The sequence below is a fragment of the Artemia franciscana genome, chromosome 20, assembly GCF_032884065.1.
Source record: "Artemia franciscana chromosome 20, ASM3288406v1, whole genome shotgun sequence".
NCBI classification, from domain to species: Eukaryota; Metazoa; Arthropoda; class Branchiopoda; order Anostraca; family Artemiidae; genus Artemia; species Artemia franciscana.
Window position 1 is genome coordinate 33,996,825 of NC_088882.1, and position 23,363 is coordinate 34,020,187.

The 23,363-nt window shown below is 32.2% G+C and overlaps 1 protein-coding gene across 1 annotated transcript; it reads right to left on the minus strand.

Moving 5' to 3' along the window:
• Positions 1-782: 782 nt before the first annotated feature.
• LOC136040160 (apolipoprotein D-like) lies at positions 783-22,902 on the minus strand. Its single transcript, XM_065724282.1, has 4 exons — positions 22,743-22,902; positions 10,326-10,416; positions 8,616-8,741; positions 783-1,083 (listed from the first exon to the last, which is right to left on the minus strand). Exons 1-4 carry the CDS (start codon positions 22,833-22,835, stop codon positions 830-832), a joined length of 564 nt encoding a protein of 187 aa, XP_065580354.1. The 5' UTR covers positions 22,836-22,902; the 3' UTR covers positions 783-829.
• Between the last annotated feature and the right edge of the window lie 461 nt (positions 22,903-23,363).

Below are 23,363 nucleotides of genomic sequence, written 5' to 3' on the forward strand. Positions count from 1 at the left end.
TTCCCCAGGGGTTGTGAAGGGTCATGTTTTTCCCAAAGGCGTATTAATTGGACCTTTCAATTATGCTGAAAAATGTATATCATATACTTTTGATCGGGTGACTTCGGGCAAAAATGGGTGTGGGGTAGTGTTAGTTACCCTCCAACCTATTTGGTCACTTGAGAAGGGCACTCGAACTTTCAATTTCTGTTTGAATGAGCCATATCCCGATATTCTAAGATCATTAGTTCACAATCACCTCCGGAAAAAAATAAAGACGTATCCATGATATTTATTCTGGTAAATAATACAAACTTCCATAATGTAGAAAAGGTACTGCAAAACGCGAGTAGGTAACAGGCATATATAAAAAATGGTTGCAATCTATTGTCAGGATACACAAAGGAGAAAGGTAGTAAAGGGACACCTTGAGAAACGTTTGCTGGTGTTAGGGAAGAAAAACTGCAAGCGTTTTCCAGAACTGTAAAGGATTAATATAAACTAATACGTCTTTGGTTGATACTCACCTCAAAAATTTAAACTGAAAAAAAAACTGAAAGGACATTTTCAACGGCAACCTGATTGTAAATTCAGAAAATTTATTTTCATTGCCAATCCTTGTATTCTGAAGTGGATGATGTTAAATGTCTATACGGTTGCATAAACTTGCTTCGCTATGTCAAAAATCCATATTTTGAGTTAAAAAGTCCTTAAGCGCTTTTATGTCGATTTGACATTTTTATGACTCAAGATGCTAAACTATTCTAAACCTATATTGATGATCAAAATAAATAATTCAAGAGTTAAGTAAGTTCAAATATATTTGCTTAGATGATAGGAAACCACAATCTTAAGATCTCTGAGGTGTTTCTGGCTCATCATAAACACAATCATCTCCATGATAGAATTTCTGGAATAGTGAAGTGTCAATTCCGTACTTAGCAAAATTAGACATAGCTCTGTTGTAAACATCCTCAGTGACAGCATTTTCACGAGCTAGAACCCATCCAAACTCAACGGCAAGTCCACCAAAATTGTCACAAGAGTAAACAGCAGACCAACTTGTATAGTCAGTGTCAAGGACCCAGTAAGACCCATCAGGCTCTGTAAGTAGGTAAAATCCTTAAATTCATGATTATAGAATAAATAAAGAGTATAGAATATAGAATAAATAATATAGAAAAATAGCCTAGAATAATATTGTAATATATATTGATAATAGTAATAATAATAATAGAAATATATTAATAGTAATATAATAATTAAATATAATATAATATACTAGCCGTTGGGGTGGCGCTTCGCGCCATCCCAACACCTAGATGGTGGGGGCGCTTCGCCCCCCCAAGCCCCCCCCCCAAGCCCCCCCCCCAAGCCCCCCCCCGCGTGCGTTAGTGTTTATTTTTGAAAATCTCGGCATCGTTTGCCCACTGAGGTGCTGTAAGGTTACTGAGGTGCTGTAAGGTTACTGAGGTGCTGTAAGGTGCTGAGGTGCTGTAGGATTTTCGACAGCAGCAATTCCAAAGGTCTACTTTTTGTTTCAATCTAATGCTATTTATAAGGGTATTAAGCAGTGGCGTAATTTCGTCAAAATCCTGGGGGGGGAGCAAAGCTAGTGAAAATTTTCCAAAACAAGTGAAAACAACAGTAAAAACTATAAAAGTACTATAAAGGTGATTTGTAGTACTACAAAGGTAAATTTGTACTATAAAAGTAAATATGTACTAAAACAACTAATCTTTTTCTGTTGATACTTGAATTGTGTAGATTTGGGGGCAAATTAAGGTCAGAGGGGGACAAACTGAGGTCTGAGAGGGGGAGTTGCCCCCTCTGTCTCGTAGAAAGTTTCCCCCTGGGCCTAAGGCTCTTTTTCAAAATTCATGTAAATTTGTTTTTAAAATAACATTTCACTATTAAGATTAATCGATACAATAGTTTACATCCCCAAATTAGCTACAAATGGAATTTTTTTCACTTGACTGTGTCTTTAAAAGCTTATTTTTAGGCACAGTGGGGTGCTTACTATGGGACGTGGTTTGCTCAGTACTAGATTACAGGTATCGCTGCACCCATTACGGGATCCGTTAGTTTCCTTTTACTATTCACTGTGGTAACAAAGGAAAGAAAATACGCTTTTAAAATAAAATTCGGCCCCAACACCTAGTTGGTGGGGGCGCTTCGCGCACCACCCAAGCCCCCCCCCCCCCGCGCGCGTAAGTCGTTACGCGCCATATTAGTTACGCGCCATTGTAGTTGTGTCTCTGTGTCCCACCTGTGAATATATATATATATATATATATATATATATATATATATATATATATATATATATATATATATATATATATATATTATATATATATATATATATAATATATATATATAATATATATATATATATATATATATATATATATATATATATATATATATATATATATATATATATATATATATATATATATATATATATTTTGACTACGTAAAACATGCAAATATACAACATTCTTTGCTGTCCCATTGTCTGTCCATATAAATAGATTGTCAGGTTTACCAACTCTTGAACATGCAACATAATAATTGTCCATGGGAAAACAATCCGTATTCAGATCTATACCGCATTTTTCTAACGATTGCCCTTGAGCTTTGTTGATGGTGATTGCTAATCGAACATTCCCTGTGTCCCCGTCGTCATTTATATATCCCCCTGTGCCCCCGGCGTCCCTGTTGTAGTTGTGTCTGTGTCCCGGTCGTCATTTATATTCCCTCTGTCCCGGTCGTCATTTGTGTCCCGGTGTCCCGGTCTGTAATTTCTCTTTGAGTTTCCCGGTGGTCATTTATATTCCCTGTGTCCCGGTCGTCATTTGTGTCCCGGTGTCCCGGTCTGTAGTGTCATCTTATAATGAAGTCATATACAAAGCCTTATATACTTACAATGACGTCAAATGCAAACCCACAAACAAACAAACATGCATATATACAACTTATTTATATATATATAGATACAGTTTCTTCTTTAGTTTTTTTCTTTTTTAGTTTTTTCTTTTTTTTTAGTTTCTTCTTTTTATTGATTTGTTTTCTTCAATTTGTCAATGTTCATTCTAACATTGACACTTGGAAAAATCTTTACGTGCCAAGCATGCTAAAGCTCCAACAATTTATATTAAACCTCAAATTTTGGGGCATATGTTTTAAGGTTTTCGAATTACTTTAATCTATTGTCAAAATATATTGAAATATTTGTGCAATTCCCAGTTTTTTTTTTTAGTTTTTTCTTTTTTTTTTAGTTTTTTAGCTTTTTTTAGTTTTTTTCTTTTTAGTTTTTTATCTTTTTTGTTTTTTTACGTTTTTTCTTTTTAGGTTTTTTCTTTTTTTAATTTTTTTAATTTTTAATTTTTTTTTTAGTTTTTTCTTTTTAGTTTTTTTTAGTTTTTTACCATTTTTCTTTTTTCTAATTACTTTAATCTATTGTCAAAATATTTTGAAATATTTATGCAATTTCCAGTTTTTACATTCTAGTTTGTTTTCTTTTATATATATAGAAGATATAATCTGGCGTAACAGACAAAGTGCAACAGACATAACAGACAGACAACTTATTTTTATATATATAGATAAGGCATTTCTTTTACTAATCATTATGCTAATCTTACATCTTAATTTTAGGACCAAGATCTTACTTCTTGGGCTGTTCTTTTACAAATATCTTTCATCATTCGCTTTTATCAGTGATCCAAGCAGGGTTGCCAACAACGGTAGAATTGTAACATTTTGGTACATTTCACCTCTAAAGTTACATTCTGGTACAATCACAAATTTCCTGGTACATTTAAAAAAATGTGGTACAATATGGTATAATAAGATTTGACTTGGCGTCAGGACGCAGCGAGGGGAGGGAATAATAGTTTTTATATACAGGTGAAGAGCTATTGGGAGGGGTGAAACCAAAATGGTCTTTGCAGGGGAAAGGAGGTCTCCCAAATATCTTTGAAAGAAGATATCTGATACTTAGTTCTCTTTATTGTAATGTAATTTTCCGACCGTCCACGTGTTGTGCGTAGCGAAAAAATTTTCGTCTTGCCCGTAGCACAAGACGAAAAAAAAATAGATATGGTACAACTTTTTGACCAGTGGTACAATTTTAGGGCGTTTTGCGGTACTTTTCCTTCCGAAGCGTTGGCAACACTGGTTCTAAGAACAATGATGAATAATATCATCAAAGTTGTCTCATCATTGTTGTATGTGGCAGAAAAATAACGTTCTTCACACTTTTTGCTAATATTAGTGAGCTGTAAGAATGAAGATGAAGAAAAGAATGGAAATCTTTGCAGAAACATGTGAGATCTTAGAACAAAAAAATGGCCCTAATATCGTGTTGGGTATCTCCTATGTTTCTTCTTATAATATAATTTTTTCAACTAAAAATCTCTGCTACAAAAAGCTCAGGCTAGTTTGGGAAAACCATAGCAGGATAAGAAGGATTGCTGACTTTAAGCTGGTACTGTTGACAGAAGTTTGTTTATTCTTATTTTATTCACTTACTTTTTTTCCGCTCTCTAACGGTACAGAGTCTGAAAAATCTAGCCTTTGGCAGTTAATGTGCTTAACTATTTATAATATATAATATGTATAAAAATACTTCTGTCGGTTGGGATAAAGGATTGCCGGCGTTTACTCCCCCTCCCCAAGAGATTGCCAAGCTGAGAATGCCCACCCTGGAAAATAAGGCTTTCCAAATTTGAGAATTTTATTTGATTTTTTTTTTAATTTTCGTAGGGGGAAGGAATTTTGGTACTTGTGCATTATGCGCCACTCACTCAAGTTTGTACCAAGTAAAACTCGAGAACAAACTAGTTTCTTCGTTATTTTTTTCCTTACTTTAGAAGCAAATTGGGGCTATAGATTTGCACATTAGAGTGAGGGGGGGTAAAGCAAAGTGGGTCTGCATGCAAAGTGTGCTAGGTACAATTATTTTGCATATTATGAAATAAGAACCGTTTTCTGACTTCAAACTGTCACAAATACTTTACCCTCCCTTATCTGCAAATATACAGAATTTATGTCCAAATTATGTATTTCCCGTATATTTTGTCACTTATCTTTGTCTTTTCTCGCGCGAAACTGAAAGAAACTAAAGAAGAAACCGGTTTTTTCTCGAGTTTTACACAGCGTAAACTTCAGTGAGTGGCGCATTATACACAAGTACCGAAGTTCCTCCCCCCTGTGGAAATTAAAATAAAATTCAAATAAAATTAAGAAATTTGGAAGATTTATTTTCCACGGGGGGATTTGCCGGGGGTATTTTCCGCGAGGGTATTTTCCGTGGGGGGTATTTATGGGGGGGGATATTTTCTGGGGATATATTCGCGGGGGTATTTTCCAGGGGATTATTATCGGGGGGTGGGTAAACGACTAGAACCGAGATAAAGAACACGACGGATAGCATTAGAGATTTATTTAAGTAGAGTCTATTTCCTTAATGCTCTTTGGTTCCCAGCTAAGAATTAAGAGGTGTTTTCCTCTGGTAAATCAAAATCTCGAAACAAGATTAAATATTATCGGGGGAATGAATAAGTTCATATAACCGGCTTGTGAAATTTGAGCCTTTTGTAGTTTTTTGTAAGTAACCATTCAAAAGATACAATATTCATAGAAATGTTTCTGACGTTCGCGATAAAGCCGCGATCGCGATTTCGCGATAAAGCCGATTCAGTTTCCACTCTTAATAGTTTCTAGCGCTATTTGGTATCCAGCTATGAATTAAGACATGTTTCCTTTTGACAAATATGGACCTTGAAGCAAGATTAAGACTTACCAGAGGAACACAGAAGTTTGTAAAATCGGCTTATATTACTTGGTTCTCGAATTGCAAATTTATCAACAGAAAAGTTTTCTAAAACCAAAGTGGGGACTGGCCGTAAGATTCACAGACTTTTTTTTCGAGTCTAGTCGTGAAAGTCACAACTTAGATTATCAAGTCACTATTTTCTCTGGGACTCTTGGATCCAATCGAGAAACGTTTGCAGAAGAAGGTAAGAGCGAATTTCAGGTAGAACTTCTTTGTCTTATTTTAGATATAGAGGGTGTCCTGGAACCTTTTAGATGCAAAACTATTGTTGTTGTGCCTTTCCTTTCTCTACCTTTCTCTTTCTCTTTCGATTTATAGAAATCTTTATCTTTCTCTATTTTTCTATTTTTCTTTTATTTTCTATTTTTTCTATTTTTCTTTCTCTATCTTTCTCTTTCTCTTTCGATTTATAGAAATCTTTATCTTTCTCTATTTTTCTATTTTTCTATTTTTCTTTTATTTTCTATTTTTTCTTTTTTTCTTTTTCTATTTTTTATCTTTCTCTTTCGATTTATAGAAATCTTTATCTTTCTCTATTTTTCTATTTTTCTTTTATTTTCTATTTTTTCTATTTTTCTTTTTCTATTTTTTATCTTTCTCTTTCGATTTATAGAAAAGGTTATATAGGGGTCCATTTAACCCAGTGACTTAGGATACAAATTTCAAGCAAATTCTGAATAAAGTGCACAAAGACTGAAAGTGTGTTTATCCACTGGGATTCCCTTAGTCACAAAACTAACAAATGTAGATTCATGTCATTCGAAAAAAATAGCCGTTTTTGGACCCCAGTTTCGAGCAACCACCTTTATTCATGCATTGGGATCCCCTTGGGCAAGGGCACCACTAGCCTTTTACCTCTATGGGGGGCTAAAATGGTGCCAACAAATTCGGGTACGTGCCGATAACAACTGATATTTTATGCTTCGTTTTTTTATGAGTTAAAATAATATTTATTAACAGTAGAAAATCGTCATATATTATAGAGGAAAAATTCAGGTATAAAAGCAAAATCGAGGCATAGGAAATAAGCTCCTCCCCCCCGCACTATTTAAATATTTTGTAAAGGGTAATGATATCGAACCGATGAGCATACAAAAGTATTGCTATTAAATTAAATTAAAATTTTTTGTGAAGTTACAAAACCAAATAATACAGAGATAAACTGGCCAATAATATTGCTAAGTGCAGGGTTGTGCCAAATTTAAGTTTACAAATAAAATTAAATAAAATTTAAGTTTACATTTAAATTAATTTAAATTTAAGTTTACATTTAAATTAATTTAAATTTTATTTAATTTATAATTAATTTAATTCAATTTAATTTTAATTTAATTCTACACAATTTTATATAAAATTAAAAAAGTTTACAAATTTAAGTTTAAATAAAATTAAGTTTAGCTCTATGCAGGAGCTAATTTATGCTTTTATAAGTTTTAATATTGCTATTCACTTTCTGTTGAAAAAAATGTTAATTTTAAACGAATTTTGATTCCAAAATCAGAATGAATGATTTCAATTTTTTTCTATGGAATCATTAAATTTTTCTTTTTTTTCGAGCATAGTTGTCAAACCTAAATTATGAAATCACAATTCTGATTGTCAGTGGAACAGTCTTTTCATCATCGGAATATCAATAGAAGGCTAGTTGATATTCCAGATTGTGATGTTACAATTCGGTCTGTTGGGGGATGAGGTTTAATATTTGTGGATTGGCTTGAATTCTCAGCGTAAAAGTAATGTTTTTTGCTATTCTTGGTTTCGTGTTTTATTCAATGATTGGTCAACCTTAAGGCCCATCACGCGTCTTTCTAGCTAGAAAGGAATTTTAAAAGTCATTTATATTTTTATATTTACAATAAATTTTTTATAAAGTTTATATTTATAATTATTATAACTTATAATTATTATGAAATATTTCAAATTCTAGCTAACAAAAAATAATAATGAGACATCTTATAATTAGTCAAAAATGACTGTGCTACAAGGCATTTAAGTGAATTGGGCTCAAGTTTATTCCTAGGAAAACGTAATTATTCCGCAGCTCGAGAATTTGTTTCGTATGTATTTTTTCCAAAACTTTGCAGCATTTTTGACAGACCTTCTGAGGAAATGAGCTCTTCTAAAGGAAAAATTACAAAAAAAAAAAAATATTGGTTGGTAATGGTAAACGTTATCGTTATTAATGAAATTTATTGTAAACGGATCAGTCGATTCCACCTAAATTCCTCTATTTCCGATATATTTTTTAAACGTATTTGTGCCATTGTTACATACCTCATATATAGTCTTATTTAAAGTATTTGTGCATTAAAATATTCTGAAGAAACCTACCAAATAATTTCGCAAATAATAATCTTCAGTTAACCCCCCCCCTTCCCAATGGTGCTTATATGGCTTAACGGAGTATATACACAAAAAGCTTTTTTAATTCTAGAATTTTTAATAAATATTTTGGCAAAGAAATAGACAGTTTTAAATCCCCAAAATATTTAAAATACCCGAATACGGGTAAATTTAGCATTGGATAATGACATAAATCCAAATAAATAAAAAACATAGCAGAAATATATAAATTAAAGTGGGAGTGACCTAGAAATTTCTTTTAATAAAACTTCTGCATGTCAAACAATATTTTTTTTAAAGTAATGTTTCCTTTAGAAGACCCCATAGGCAAGAGTGTTACTGACTTTGGTTTAGCAAATGATACCAGATTTATAAATCCTCTAGTATAATGAAACAGTAACTCTTAGTCTTCCACCCCCACTCCCCAAAAAAATGATAAACTTACGTCCTGGAAACTCAACAACAAGGCTACCAGGAGCACTTGCATTTGGTGCAGAAGCACTGCCAGTGATTGAAGTAAATTCACCATCAGGTTGTGTTGCTACATTATATACACTGACAACTCCTGGCTCTGAAAGATAAATCATAAATTAATGTAATTCTTGTAAATTAGAATTTCCTTTCAAATTATAATTTCTTGCATCAGTCTTTGTAAATTTTAATTGAATTAATTACATTTTTGTCCTCCTTTCCTGTAAGTTATGAGTTAGAAGTTAAAAAAAAAAAATTCTAGTTTTTGATCTTCTAATAGTCTTTCTTTTTATAACGATCATAATGATAATGGTCTACGGGCCCTAGTATGTATAGAAGGGATGGGTCTTGGTACCTATACTTTTGGGGGGATTTTTGGGTCAGGGGAGATACAGGAAACAAACTTTAAAAACGCATCAAAAATCAGAAAAACTTGTCCTAAGAAAAATGAACCGATGTGGATAGTCTTCTCTAGAGTTTTAGACCTTGGAAAATCAGTTTCTTGTCTTAAAATTTAATTTTTTGGCATTTTAACCCTCCTTAGGTAAAAATTTTTGTTTGTGACACACAATGGTAGAAAACGCCACTTTGATGTGGCAAGATATCTTTTATTTCTTGAAAAAGGCATTAGATAGTGTACTTTTTGTTTGAATTAAATTAATGTTTTAAAATTGTCTTAAAATTTCCTTTTTTGGTTTTTTAACCCTCCTTAGGTAAAATTTTATGTTTGTGGCACACAATGGTAGAAAACGCCGCTTTTCTGTGGCAAAATATCTTTTGTCACTTTAAAAAGGCATTAGATTGTGCACTTTTCGTTCAAATATCCCAACATTGTATGTCCCAACACTGTCTCAATACTCCTGGGAAAAAAGAAGAAAAATCGATGACACACCAGTGCAAAAATAAAACATGATTTTCCCTGTTGTGCTAGGTAGGATAGGCTGTATTTCTGCATAGGTTTACTGACCATGATGATTCCAAGTGTGTGCTTCTCATTTTTATTCGAAACCATTTTTGAAGAGGTTCCCGTCTTTCATTCAAATTTTTTCATAAATTTATTTCTGCAAAAAATTTTACTATTTAGGATAATCAAAATAGTATTTACCATTCCTGGATCAGCTCCAGATGTGATTTTTGATTACTAGACAATTCTTTAAAAAATACATATTCAAATTTTGCTTACTTCGGGCCGTGGTTTGCTGTTTTTCAGGTTGCAACTATTTATGCAACTACAACTTAACAATAATATTGATATCAATAACAGCAATATTGATATCAATAACAATAATATTGATATCAATAACAATAATATTGATATCAATAACAATAATATTGATATCTATAACAATAATATTGATATCAATGACAATAATATTGATATCAATAATAATAATATTGATATCAATAACAATAATATTGATATCAATAACAATAATATTGATATCAACAACAATAATATTGATATCAATAACAATAATATTGATGTCAATAACAATAATATTGATATCAATAACAATAATATTGATATCAATAACAATAATATTGATATCAATAACAATAATATTGTTATCAAAAACAATAATATTGATATCAATAACAATAATATTGATATAAATAACAATAATATTGATATCAATAACAATAATATTGATATCAATAACAGAGTCAATTTGAAGTTACTTACCGTCCGTGGCACCATATCTTGCTCTGACGCAGTACATGTCCCTCTGGAACCAATTTTCAATTCTGCTAATTTCAAACCAGTCTCCAGCATACTAAAATAATAATAAAACACACTAAAATTTTAATGGTACCGGTAAATTATTATTTATATTTAGAAAATGCCCTGCATTTCCTAGTAATCGTTCTGTAAATGAACTACGTTGTCTAAGGAATGATTGGAGAAGTCGGAACTGAACTGCACATCTTAGATATCAATACTGTTATGAAAACTCGATTTATTTTTGGGAGACAATGCGCGGTATCGATGCTAGCGACTGGAGACAGGAAACTGGTATCTAATTGGTAATAGGAAACTGGTATTGGTATCTAAACTGTGTATGCAACAAAACCAAATTGCGTTCCCACCCATGGTGTTGTACAACGATCTACGCGTCGGAGCACGGGCTTGGAGGAGGCACCAAATTTAGAGCTCTGTACCAAAAGCTTCTCATGGGCATGCGCGGTAGCGATGCTAGCAGCTGGAGAAAGGAAACTGGCAACAAAGCTTAGGTGCCAATATTGTTATCTAAGCTGTGTATGCAACAAAACAAAATTGCGTTCCCGCCTATGGTGTTGTAGTATGATCTACGCATCGGAGCGTGGGCTTGGAGGAAGCGCCAAGTTCAAAGCTCTACCAAAAGCTTTTCATAGGCAAGATAGGAGTTTTCATAACTATATTGGTATCTAAGCTGTGCTGAACTGTATGGTATTTGACAATTTTTGAAGAATATGTGACAAAATTACTGCTGCAGTTGTGTCAATAGTAAACTTACGAGTGAACCAGTAATTTTCACATTTATGGTATGTGCAAGGACGCAGCTATATTTTCGTTTTGAACTAAGAAGCTTTATTTATAAAAATAAACAGGCACTTTACAAAATAGTACCTTGTAGCCCAATAATTGGCCTCAGGGGTAGACACAGAATTAATATTTTTGGAGCACTGACCTACAGGAAGGAAACTTGCTTGCAAAACTACCCCTTGGGTCCACCCCTGATTGGGCTTGTATAGGACATGCCTGGGTGTATAACAGTATTCATAACATAAACATTACAATGACGTTTAAACGTGTAGTAGGGGTTCATGAAAGAACCTAAATAGCTTGACAGATAAACAAAAGATACTCAATGCAAATAAATGACAACATATATGATAGCATGATCGGCCTCTCAACCGCATCACAGACGCTCTCAGAAACCCTACTTCACACAGGGGGAAAGAACATTATATAGAGAATACCAGAATGGTCTTCAAACAGGGCCATATCTGGTGATGGGGAGGGGTTATGGGGTTTGATACCTCCCCTCTTGTTTTTTTTCCGATTTGTAAAACGTAACAAAAATACATATAATAAATTTTTTGGTGTGCTTTATAATTTTTTATTGTTTCAAAGCCCCTCCCCCCAAAAAAAATTCTAGACTCATCCTTGTGTTCTAAATTGACGCTTATTTCTAGAACTGTAGCTATGACACCGTGCTACCGTATAAAAAAAAAAAAAAAAAACAAAAAAACTAACAAACTGGGTGTTAAACCATGTAAAATAGCATGCATAAACTGATTCTTATAAACGATTAAATAAAAAAAAAGTTTGTTAAATGAAAGTAAGGAGCGACATTAAAACTTAAAACGAACAGAAATTACTCCGTATATGAAAGGGGCTTTTCCTTCTCAACGCCCCACTCTTTACGCTAAAGTTTGACTCTTTCTCTTAACTCTACATTTTAAAACAGTAAAAAACTTTAGAATAAAGAGCGGGGCGTTGAGAAGGAAAAGCCCCTTTCATATACGGAGTAATTTCTGTTCGTTTTAAGTTTTAATGTCGCTCCTTACTACAGTTCGTTACCACGAACTGTTTGATAAAAATACTAGCCAGTTGCATAATTTAAGTCCTTTCATAAGTCATCCTGATAGAAACCAACCTGGGTGTTAGAGCTATGTCAATGTTTTCTTCTTAACATGTTTCCTTCTGAGTATCCCCAATTCCTGTCTTATACCGCGTTATATACTCAGGCACGGTTCAAATAGGTGCTGGGCTTACTTGGATTTTTCTGCCTATTTTGTTTGTGTTTCCGCCTATATTGGCGGATTCTGCCGATTTTGGAGTGTTTCCGCCTATTTTCTAAAATAACGCAAATTTTCTCAGGCTCGTAACTTTTGATGGGTATGACTAAATTTGATGAAACTTATATATTTAAAATCAGCATTAACATGCAATTCTTTTGATATAGGAGCTGGGTCGCTCCTTACTACAGTTCGTTACCACGAACTGTTTGATAAAAATACTAGCCAGTTGCATAATTTAAGTCCTTTCATAAGTCATCCTGACAGAAACCAACCTGGGTGTTAACGCTATGTCAAACACAAATTATAAAATTTTACAGATCAACTAGTGGCGCTATCAGCAGCCAATCGCGATGTACAGTAAAAATACTCAACCATGTGGAGTAGCAATACAAAAGGTACGCATATTAATGAGAAATATAAAAGCTTCAAAACATACAGCAGAAAAAATTGTATCAGTTTTCGTCGATCACTAATTTTTGCCAACTTTGAGTGAATGCACAAAATATGCTCAAAAAAATATAAAACTTCATCGAATCCCTAGTCCCAACATCTAGTCCCTAGATGTTTCACAGAATTCCTAATGGTCACAACTCTATTGCCTAAATGTAAATCCTTCAACCAAGTATAATAATTTGTCGACCGAACAAATATCAAAAAGGTTCCCTTTTTACAATTTAGTTTTAATTTGTTGATATGGTATCCGTGTCCGTGTCCGTGTCCGTGAACAATGTGTTTAACATCTTTTTTTAGAGTCTTTTTTTTTTCATCTTTTTTTTAACATCTTTTTTTATCAGTTGCCGTAAATAAGGCACAGTCTAAAAGAGATCCTAATGCCCAAGAAATCCAACTTATTGAAATATAAGAATATTTCAGCTAAACATTCAAGAAGTACAAGCTGAACATGTAAAAATATTAAAACAAAAACTGAAAAACGCAATCAGGTCATTACAGCTTATGTACATCTTGGAAAAAAGGAGAAAATTTGTTTATAGCTTTCCTTGCCATAGAATCGAAAGAATTAGTTAAAATGAAATAACGAACGAAAAACGTAAATAAGACTTGCATAGCACATTGAGAGTGACACCATAGCCTCATTTCCAAGGCTGAAGTGAATTATATTGAAAAAAGTCAACAGAATTTGATATTTCGCTGGGTCAATATGGAGGAAACTATTTAAAAGCACCGACTTTTCGAAGCCACTTGATTAAGCCACATTAGAAGCCACACGAAGCCACATTAACAGCTATTTAGACACCATGATATTCAGACTTTTTTTAATACAGAAAATTATATATTTTTTCTAACGATAACTCATGTTTTTATATAGTGATAAACAAAACATTCCTATTTTTTTACTTAACTTTCTTAGAATAATTCTCGTTATTGCATCTAGCAACAAAAAAAGTTTAAAACTTTTTTCTATTTTTTATTTAAAAAAAATTAGTTTAAAAAATTATGATTCTCATCATCTTATATAGAAACAATTTTTTGTCATTATTTTTTCTCCGACTAATAACTAAACCTTTGTTTTTCTTCTCTTTTCAAAGATCACGGAAAACAAACACAAATAATTATATTCAACAGAGACATAACAGCATCCTTATATACAGTCTATGAATTCAATGTTTTTGCTACAACTATCTAAAATGAAAAATTATTGAAAAACAAAGGCTTGAGTCAGAAAAGGTTATTATAACATCTTTAATTCAACAAAAAATTAATTTGATGGAACTTGTGTTTAGTCAACGAAAAAAATTGTTCCATAGTCTACATAATAATAGTCATACAGCCCCACTAATTTTAGTTAGGACAAAAGGTTAGGACTTAGAAAGCACACACTACAACCGTTTTCTATTTCCAGAAAAAACACTTTTGACCCTCTTTTAAAACCATAAAAATTCCAGAAATCATAAGAAATTCAAAAATCCATAAATAATCCATTAAAATATTATCATTGATTTTAGTGCTTTCACTAGAAAGCGTCATAAACATATCATCGATGTAAATAGCGAGGAATAATGATCCAAAAGAACCTTGTGGAACCTAACAGGTAACATTGATCCTCGATCAATGTGAAGACATCAACTTTAACGTCCTTCGCCTAACTCTACAAATACCAACTCTACTCAGTGGTATTTGATGATTTATACTATCAAAAGTTTTTAAGACGTTTAGAAACACGGTGGCAACCTTCTGTCTACTTTCCAAACCATCAATTATAAAATTTGTAAAATTTATCAAAATTATAAAACTATAGAACTATTAAATTATAAATTGTAAAATTATTAAATTGTAAAATTTATAAAATTTGATGATCTACAGTATCAAAAGCTTTTAAGACGTTTAGAAACACGGTGGCAACCTTCCGTCTACTTTCCAAACCATCATTTATAAAGTTTTCAGAAGGGATCTGCTCATTTAAGGCAGAGGGACATACCTATGAGAAAGATTTTTTTTACATCCCTAATATTATACAAAATATCATTTGTGCACATGTTGCGCCCATTAGAATGATGTGTACCTCAACCCCTAATGTATAGTTGCTACGCTGCTGGATGATTACAAGGATACCAGGAGAAAATTTAAGACCTAACAGGATGAGGGATGTTAATTTCAAGTAAGAGTGTACCTTAAGCATAGACTTGTTTTTAGAAAGGGCTGAAAAACTTTCTTAAAAACAATTCGTAAAGATTTGAAGCTATGGCAGACTCTGCTTGGCTGCTTAATAAGTAACCTCCTATCCGTTGCAGAGTGGGGTCGTTTTAGAGAAATCATACAGTTTTAAATACCAAGCCCAAGTTGCCTTCAAAGAGACATGTCTTTACGGCCGCTATAAACACGTAGCTTTAAGTAAACCTACAGATTCAAACAATAAATCAATTGTATAAGCATATCTCGCCATTTATATATATATATATATATATATATATATATATATATATATATATATATATATATATATATAGTTTCTCTCTTATTCTTGTATTGTGCTGAAGACGGCCCTTGGACATAGGGCCGAAATATCCACAGAACTAATCTCCACTGTCTTGAAAAGATTTTCCCTATTGTCTCTACTTTGTATTTGTTGTACCTTATTCAATATAAGGGATCTTTCTGTCTAACATGCCCGAGAAGTCGGTAGGGCTAAGGGTTTGGGGGCTCAAAGTTCTTCTATTTTTTGACCAAGAAGTAAAAACTGTACCTCAAGCTTGTACATTAACTAAATAAAAAAAGAAAAAAGAAGTTGCCCCCAATAATTTGGAAGAAAGAATATTTTTAAGTAGCTCATGCCCCTTGCGAATCCAAATATGGACCTCTCTTGCCCGTCTCGAATGAAAATGTTGGAAATTTGCTTCTGATTTTGGGTATTTGTTGTGTGAGCATATATAAGTATATGGGATGTAGGTTTGGAGAACAACAACCTACACATCACAAATTATAAATATGTATATAAAGATGAAAAAATCTTCTTCTTTATATATCCCATATATCTTGTATATATATATATATATATATATATATATATATATATATATATATATATATATATATATATATATATATATATATATATATATATATATATATATATATATATATATATATATATATATATATATATATATATATATATATATATTTATATATATATTAAACAAAAAAACAAGTTTTTTTTTCAAACTGAAAGTAAAGAGCGATATTAAAACTTAAAACGAACAGATATTACTCCGTATATGAAATGGGTTGTCCCCTCCACAATCCCTCGGTTTTTACGCTAAAGTTTGACTCTTTGCCACAATTCTGCTTTTTAAAACAATTAAAAGCTTTAGCGTAAAGAGCGAGAATTGCGGAGGGGACAACCCATTTCATATACGGAGTAATTTCTGTTCGTTTTAAGTTTTAATATCGCTCCTTACTTTCAGTTTAAAAAACTAGTTTTTTTTATTTAATTTCTGAACGTTTTTGAATTAATGCATTTTTGATTTTGGTTTTCCGCACATAAACTATTAAAATGAAATTTTCATCTTAATTCTTTTTTGGCTAAATGGCTTTCTCTTAGTTTTGATCGGAAGATTTTGAGAAATAAGGGGTGGGGAAGGAGGCCTAGTTGCCCTCCAATTTTTCGGTTACTTAAAAAGGCAACTAGAACTTTTAATTTTTAACGAACGTTTTTATTAGTAAAAAATATACATAACTTAAAAATTAACTTACGTATATTTTTTATTATGTATATGAGGGGGTTCGTCCCTTCGTTAATACCTCGCTCTTTACACTAAATCTTAAGTTTTGTCCCAATTCTTTGAGAATGACCCCTGAATCAGAAAGGCCGTAGAATAAATAGTTGAAATTACTAAAGATACTTTAGCATAAAGAGCAAGGTATTTATATCCTCCTAAATACCTCGCTCTTTATGCTAAAGTATTTTTAGAATCCCTCTAATGCGTAATAATCTTTGTTCGTTTTAAGTTTTAATGCTACTCCTTTCTTTCATTTGAAAAAACTTTTTCATGTTTATTTTGTCATTGTTTTTTTTTATATTAATGCTAGAAAATCCTGCGCCCTTTTTATTGAATTTCTCTTCCCCCATGACATATTCCTCCGAGGTAAGATCCTCCCACATAGCCCCCTCTCCTCAACCCCACCCCCAAACCAGAAAAATCCTCCTGAAAACGTCTGTACACTTCCCAATAACCATTACTGTATGTAAACACTGGACAAAGTTTGTAACTTGCAGCCCCTCCGCCAGGGACTGTGGGGGAGTGAGTCTTTACAAAGACATAGTTATTATGGTTTTCGACTATGTGGAACAAAAGGGCTATCTCAAAATTTTGGTCCGTTGACTTTGGGAAAAAATGATCGTAGGAGGGGGCCTAGGTGCCCTCCAATTTTTTTGGTCACTTAAAAAGGGCACTAGAACTTTTCATTTCCGTTAGAATGAGCCATCTTGCGAGATTCTAGGACCACTTGGTCGATACGATGACCCCTGGAAAAAAAAAAAACAAAAAAAAAACAAATAAACACGCACCCGTGATCTGTCTTCTGGAAAAAAAATACGAAATTCCACATTTTATTAGATCGGAGCTTGAAATTTTTGCTGTAGGGTTCTCTGATACGCTGAATGCGATGGTTTGATTTTCGTTAAGATTCTTTGACTTTTAGGGGGTGTTCCCCCTATTTTCCAAAATAAGGCAAATTTTCTCAGGCTCGTAACTTTTGATGACAAAGATTAAATTTGATGAAACTTATATATTTAGAATCAGCATAAAAATTCGATTCTTTTGATGTATCTTTTAGCATCAAAATTCCGTTTTTTAGAGTTTCGTTTACTATTGAGCCGGGTCGCTCCTTACTACAGTTCGTTACCACGAACTGTTTGATATATATATATATATATATATATATATATATATATATATATATATATAGATATATATATATATATATATATATATATATATATATGTATATATGTATATATATATATATATATATATATATATATATATGTATATATATAATTATATATATATATATATATATATATATATATATATATATATATATATATATATATATATATATATATATATATATATATATATATATATATATATATATATATATATATATATATATATATATATATATATATATATATATATATATATATATATATATATATATATATATATATATATATATATATATATATGTGTGTATATATATATATATATATATATGTATATATATATATAAATATAAATATATATATAAATATATATATATATGTATATATATATATATATACATATATATATATATATATATATATATATATATATATATATATATATATATATATATATATATATATATATATATATATATATATATATATATATATATATATATATATATATATATATATATATATAATCTTCAGCTAGATATAAATATAATTGTATTTCCGCAAGCACACTACAGCCTAAAAAAGAAAAGACGGGTGAGTAAAATTTCAACCAGTGCTAGCTCAGCAGGGTAGGGTCTTAAGAAGCGTTATGCGCCATAGCATGTGGTATACTTGATATGGCATAGTATAGGTATCAATCAGCTAACTCTCTCTAAATAATATAACCTTAATTTGCCCCAAAGATTAAGAACATGTGTTTTAAGTTGGATCTTTAAACAAATTCAGCTAGAATATGATCCTCAAGACAAACCCTTAGGAAGTCAAATTTCTCCCTTCTTCTATGTGCTGGCTTAAATCTGGCTGTCACAGAGCTCCTGAAAATATTTATCTCTGCTGAAATTGATCCTCCAGATATGTTCCAAGGTGGTAAAGTTTATCCCTCCTCCTGTATGCAATTAAGAAGGGTAGTAGTCCCTGATCCCCTTAGGATAGGTAAGTTTCTGCTGAAGGGGACTTTTCTGATAAATCACTGTGGAGTAGAACTTTTGGTAAAACGGGGTTGGTAGCCCGTGAGTTCCAGAAATTAGATCTGGATGATCTAACGTGTGATGGATATCGAAAAGAGTTTTCGTAAGCATATATGTAAAACGTATACTTCAAGTGCACTTTGATAACGTGACTTTTAGAACCAAACTATGGAAATAAGGTACGCAAATTTGTCTTAAAGTCTACCTTGCTTTTGTGATTTGATAAATTGAAAAAGAAAATACAACATGAAACTTATCGCTTAATTAAAAAAAAAAGAAAAAAATTTCGCTTGCTGCCGAATGGTCTGCGTAGTGCAGGTACCAATGCCGTATCCAGGGGGATTAGGGGTTTTAACCCCTCCCCCCTGAAATGTTTTTACCGACTCGTAAAAACGTAATAAAAATGAATATAAACAAATTGTTTGTGTTTTTTAAGTTTTTTATCCCCAGCTCCCCCTAAATCCTTTTGTAACCCCCTCCCCTCACAAAAAATTCCAGAATACGGCCCAGACAGCTACCTATCTCCAATTTCTCTGCCCTTGGACAGGAGTGCAATGAATGGTTGGGACAAATCCTCCAACGATTCTCGTTTTCCCCCCTAGATTTCTCCTAGTGCCCATTTAGACCTAGCTCGACTTTGGCTGAACTTACAGGGTCACACCTCTGACCCTAGTTCCAAACCAAATAAGCAGTAACACCAGGACTCTAACCCCTGTCCTCATGGACAAAGGATTTTAAGTCTAGTGTGCTTACCACTCCGCTAGGACGGCTCGACTCTGTAATTCAGATTAACCTCTTTTTTTCCGAAAATAAATAATGTCATTGAATCATTAACGTTAGTTTCAAGAATCCAGTGTGCAAGAACACAGGTGTGATGTCTGCCGTTTATCATCAGTATTTTCCGTTGATATTGCAAAAATTAATAAGCAAATAATGCCAGAAAAGTAAACTTGAATATTCGTTAATCTCTGAATCTTTTCTTACGTGTTATCACTACAAGTAAAAATTGATCAAAAAATTTTCTGTGATCTCCTTTATATTTGAATTTGAACAGACATTGGTCGTAAAAAAATTCTTGTGACTAATTGAAATCTTGATATTTGCCAGTTTTGATGACTCAGGAGCTATAAACTGAAATTGGCTTTTAGCAACAGCTATATCAAATTTCTGCTTTTCTTTTTGTTTTCATTTATGTTTAATTTCAGTTTTAATTATAATAAATTGGTTTTATGTGAAATTATCAAGTAATTTGTATAGTTTATACTACTGCAATATGATAATATATAAAAAATCTGAAGTTATTGACGTTGATTTAATTAAATTAGAATTGAAATTGTATTTAAGTTTAATTAGTTTTGCTCCTAACTTAATTAATTTTAATTCTGTATACGAAAAAAACATTTCCGTTTTAATCTTCCTATCTTTTTTCCTTAGTTAAAAGAGTTTTATTTTTCGTTCCTCCCCACTCCTGTCGTTACTGTCGCCGAGTGGAAAGACTCCTTCTGCACCGGACTATGGAAATGTGGATCACAAAATAGTTTTGAAATCTACCTTGCTGTAAAGTGGAATGAAATGGAAAAGAATGAATGAAATGTAAAGTGGAATGAAACTCATGAGACTGAGTTTTGGCAATAGAATGAAATCGTTTTCAAACTATTTAACCGCATTTTTTCTGTATATCACGAAGTACGAACTGTTTTCTTGTTAACATGTTTCCTTCTGAGTATCCCCAATTCCTGTCTTATACCGCGTTATATACTCAGGCACGGATCAAATAGCTGCTGGGCTTACTTGGATTTTTGGGGGGCCTCTCTACATATTAAATATTTAAATAAAATGTACGTGCATAATATTTTACATACATCTAACAAGAGGAGAATAGATACTCTTAGCACCTATTCTCCTTTGGTTAGGCTCACTTCGAAAGGTCAGACTTTGTTTTTTTTTTTTTTCTTATGAGCAATGAGGGCAACTTGGCGGAGTTTATTATCGAAAATTTTGTCTTCATATTTTGCCACTGGCTTACAAAATCCTCGTTTTCTCACCTATTTGATTTTTTTTTTATTATATCCTTTTCTTTCTTGGAAAATTAAGATGCGGGTTCGAATCCCAGTGTACCCAATTCTTCGGTTTGGGACGGGGATCAGTGGCGTGACTCTGTAAGCTTGGCCAGAGTCAACCCAGCTCTAAATGGGTACCTCGAGAAATCTGGGGAAGGTAAACAGGAAGGGTGTGCGAAAGCACAGGATGGCTGGCCCCCAACCCCCCATTGCACTTCCTGGCTGAAGGGCCAAGAAACGGAGATCAGCACCGCCGGTACGGACTGTGAAGTCTAATGCCGTATCCTTTATTTTTTTTCCTTTTTATTTTCCTTTCTTGGTTTCATACGTTAAAATCTCTGTAATACAGGACTATTCAAATTAAATTCAATAAATTTGACATGAGCTTTTACGGGTATTAGTTTTTCAAACTATAAAGTATATATTACATAATAATAAACACATTAATAAATCTCATCCAGCGGTGTAAACTTGAAATAAATATATTTTTAACCATTTGAACAACTCATGATTAATCCCTTATATTCAAATACAATTGGCTTTATACATCAAGCTCTGTTTTTTTTTGTTTTTTTTTTAATGGTAACCAAAGGGCTATTTCAAATATGGGGCCTGGTTGCTCAAGCGATGTAAACTTGAAATAAATATATTTTTAACCATTTGAACAACTCATAATTAATCCCGTATATTCAAAAACAATGGCTTTATACGTCAAGCTCTGTTTTTTTTTTTTTTTTTTTTTCATTTTAATGGTAACCAAAGGGCTATTTTAAATATGGGACCTGGTTGCTCAAGCGATGTAAACTTGAAATAAATATATTTTTAACCATTTGAACAACTCATAATTAATCCCGTATATTCAAATACAATTGGCTTTATACATCAAGCTCTGTTTTTTTTTTTGTTTTTTTTTAATGGTAACCAAAGGGCTATTTCAAATATGGGGCCTGGTTGCTCAAGCGATGTAAACTTGAAATAAATATATTTTTAACCATTTGAAAAACTCATAATTAATCCCGTATATTCAAAAACAATTGGCTTTATACATCAAGCTCTGTTTTTTTTTCATTTTAATGGTAACCAAAGGGCTATTTTAAATATGGGACCTGGTTGCTCAAGCGATGTAAACTTGAAATAAATATATTTTTAACCATTTGAACAACTCATAATTAATCCCGTATATTCAAATACAATTGGCTTTATACATCAAGCTCTTTTGTTTTTGTTCATTTTAATGGTAACCAAAGGGTTATTTTAAATATGGGACCTGGTTGCTCAAGCGATATAAACTTGAAATAAATATGTTTTTAAATTCAAATACAATTGGCTTTATACATCAAGCTCTGTTTTTTTATGTTTATTTTAATGGTAACCAAAGGGCTATTTCAAATATGGGGCCTGGTTGCTCAAGCGATGTAAACTTGAAATAAATATATTTTTAACCATTTGAACAACTCATAATTAATCCCGTATATTCAAATACAATTGGCTTTATACATCAAGCTCTGTTTTTTGTTCATTTTAATGGTAACCAAAGGGCTATTTTAAATATGGGACCTGGTTGCTCAAGCGATGTAAACTTGAAATAAATATATTTTTAACCATTTGAACAACTCATAATTAATCCCTTATATTCAAATACAATTGGCTTTATACATCAAGCTCTGTTTCTTTTGTTCACTAACCAAAGTTAATGAACAAGTTTTTGTTCAGTAACCAAAGGGCTATTTTAAATATGGGGCCCGTTTGCTCTAGTTGCCCTTTATTCGGCCCTGTATTTACTGAGCCCTTTTAACTATACCTGTGAGACCACTTACCTGAGTGTAATCGAAGTCAGGTTTAGTGGCAATGTTTGGGCAACTTGCCGAAACAAGTGCAAAAGTAGCAATAAAACAAGCAACACGATACATTTTCCTTGTTTTTACTAATAATAAACGCAAATTTTTCCTTGTTTTATAGCAACAAGAAAGAGTTAAGATAAGAATTATCTAGAAACAATGCTGGGAAATGGATGAGCAAAGTTTAGTCTTTAGTAATTTAAACAAACAAACCTATACCAAGAAATAGCGATCACATCCCACAAATATAAAAGGTTAAAGGTATCATGGTAGATATTATTGCACAGCTCATGGTAACAAACTTTAGATACCTGTGCCACTAGTCACTTGAAACTTGAATTTTTATAATAATGCATATATAAATTTTGGAAAAAGGCAAGAATAGCTACGGGACAGAAACAATGTGTGTAATCTTAGAAAAAGGCTTGACCTTGACGTTTGTGAAGTTGAGAGTCGCACCTTCATGTTTATCATTTTGAGAAAACGTCTTGCGGCAGTTTCAAGTTTATGAATTCAAACAAAAGAAATTTTCTTCTTTTTGGACAAATTTCAAAACAAATACGGGTTTATATGTTTGTTGTTCTGTTTGCTGAACTATAT

Excerpts from the sequence above, each read along its gene's own strand:
- LOC136040160 (XM_065724282.1), bottom strand. The coding sequence starts at position 22,835 with ATGTATCGTGTTGCTTGTTTTATTGCTACTTTTGCACTTGTTTCGGCA. Across the intron at positions 10,417-22,742 it reads CTGACTTCGATTACACTCAG|TATGCTGGAGACTGGTTTGA; the intron begins GTAAGTGGTCTC and ends TTATTATTTTAG. Across the intron at positions 8,742-10,325 it reads AAGATATGGTGCCACGGACG|AGCCAGGAGTTGTCAGTGTA; the intron begins GTAAGTAACTTC and ends TTTATCTTTCAG.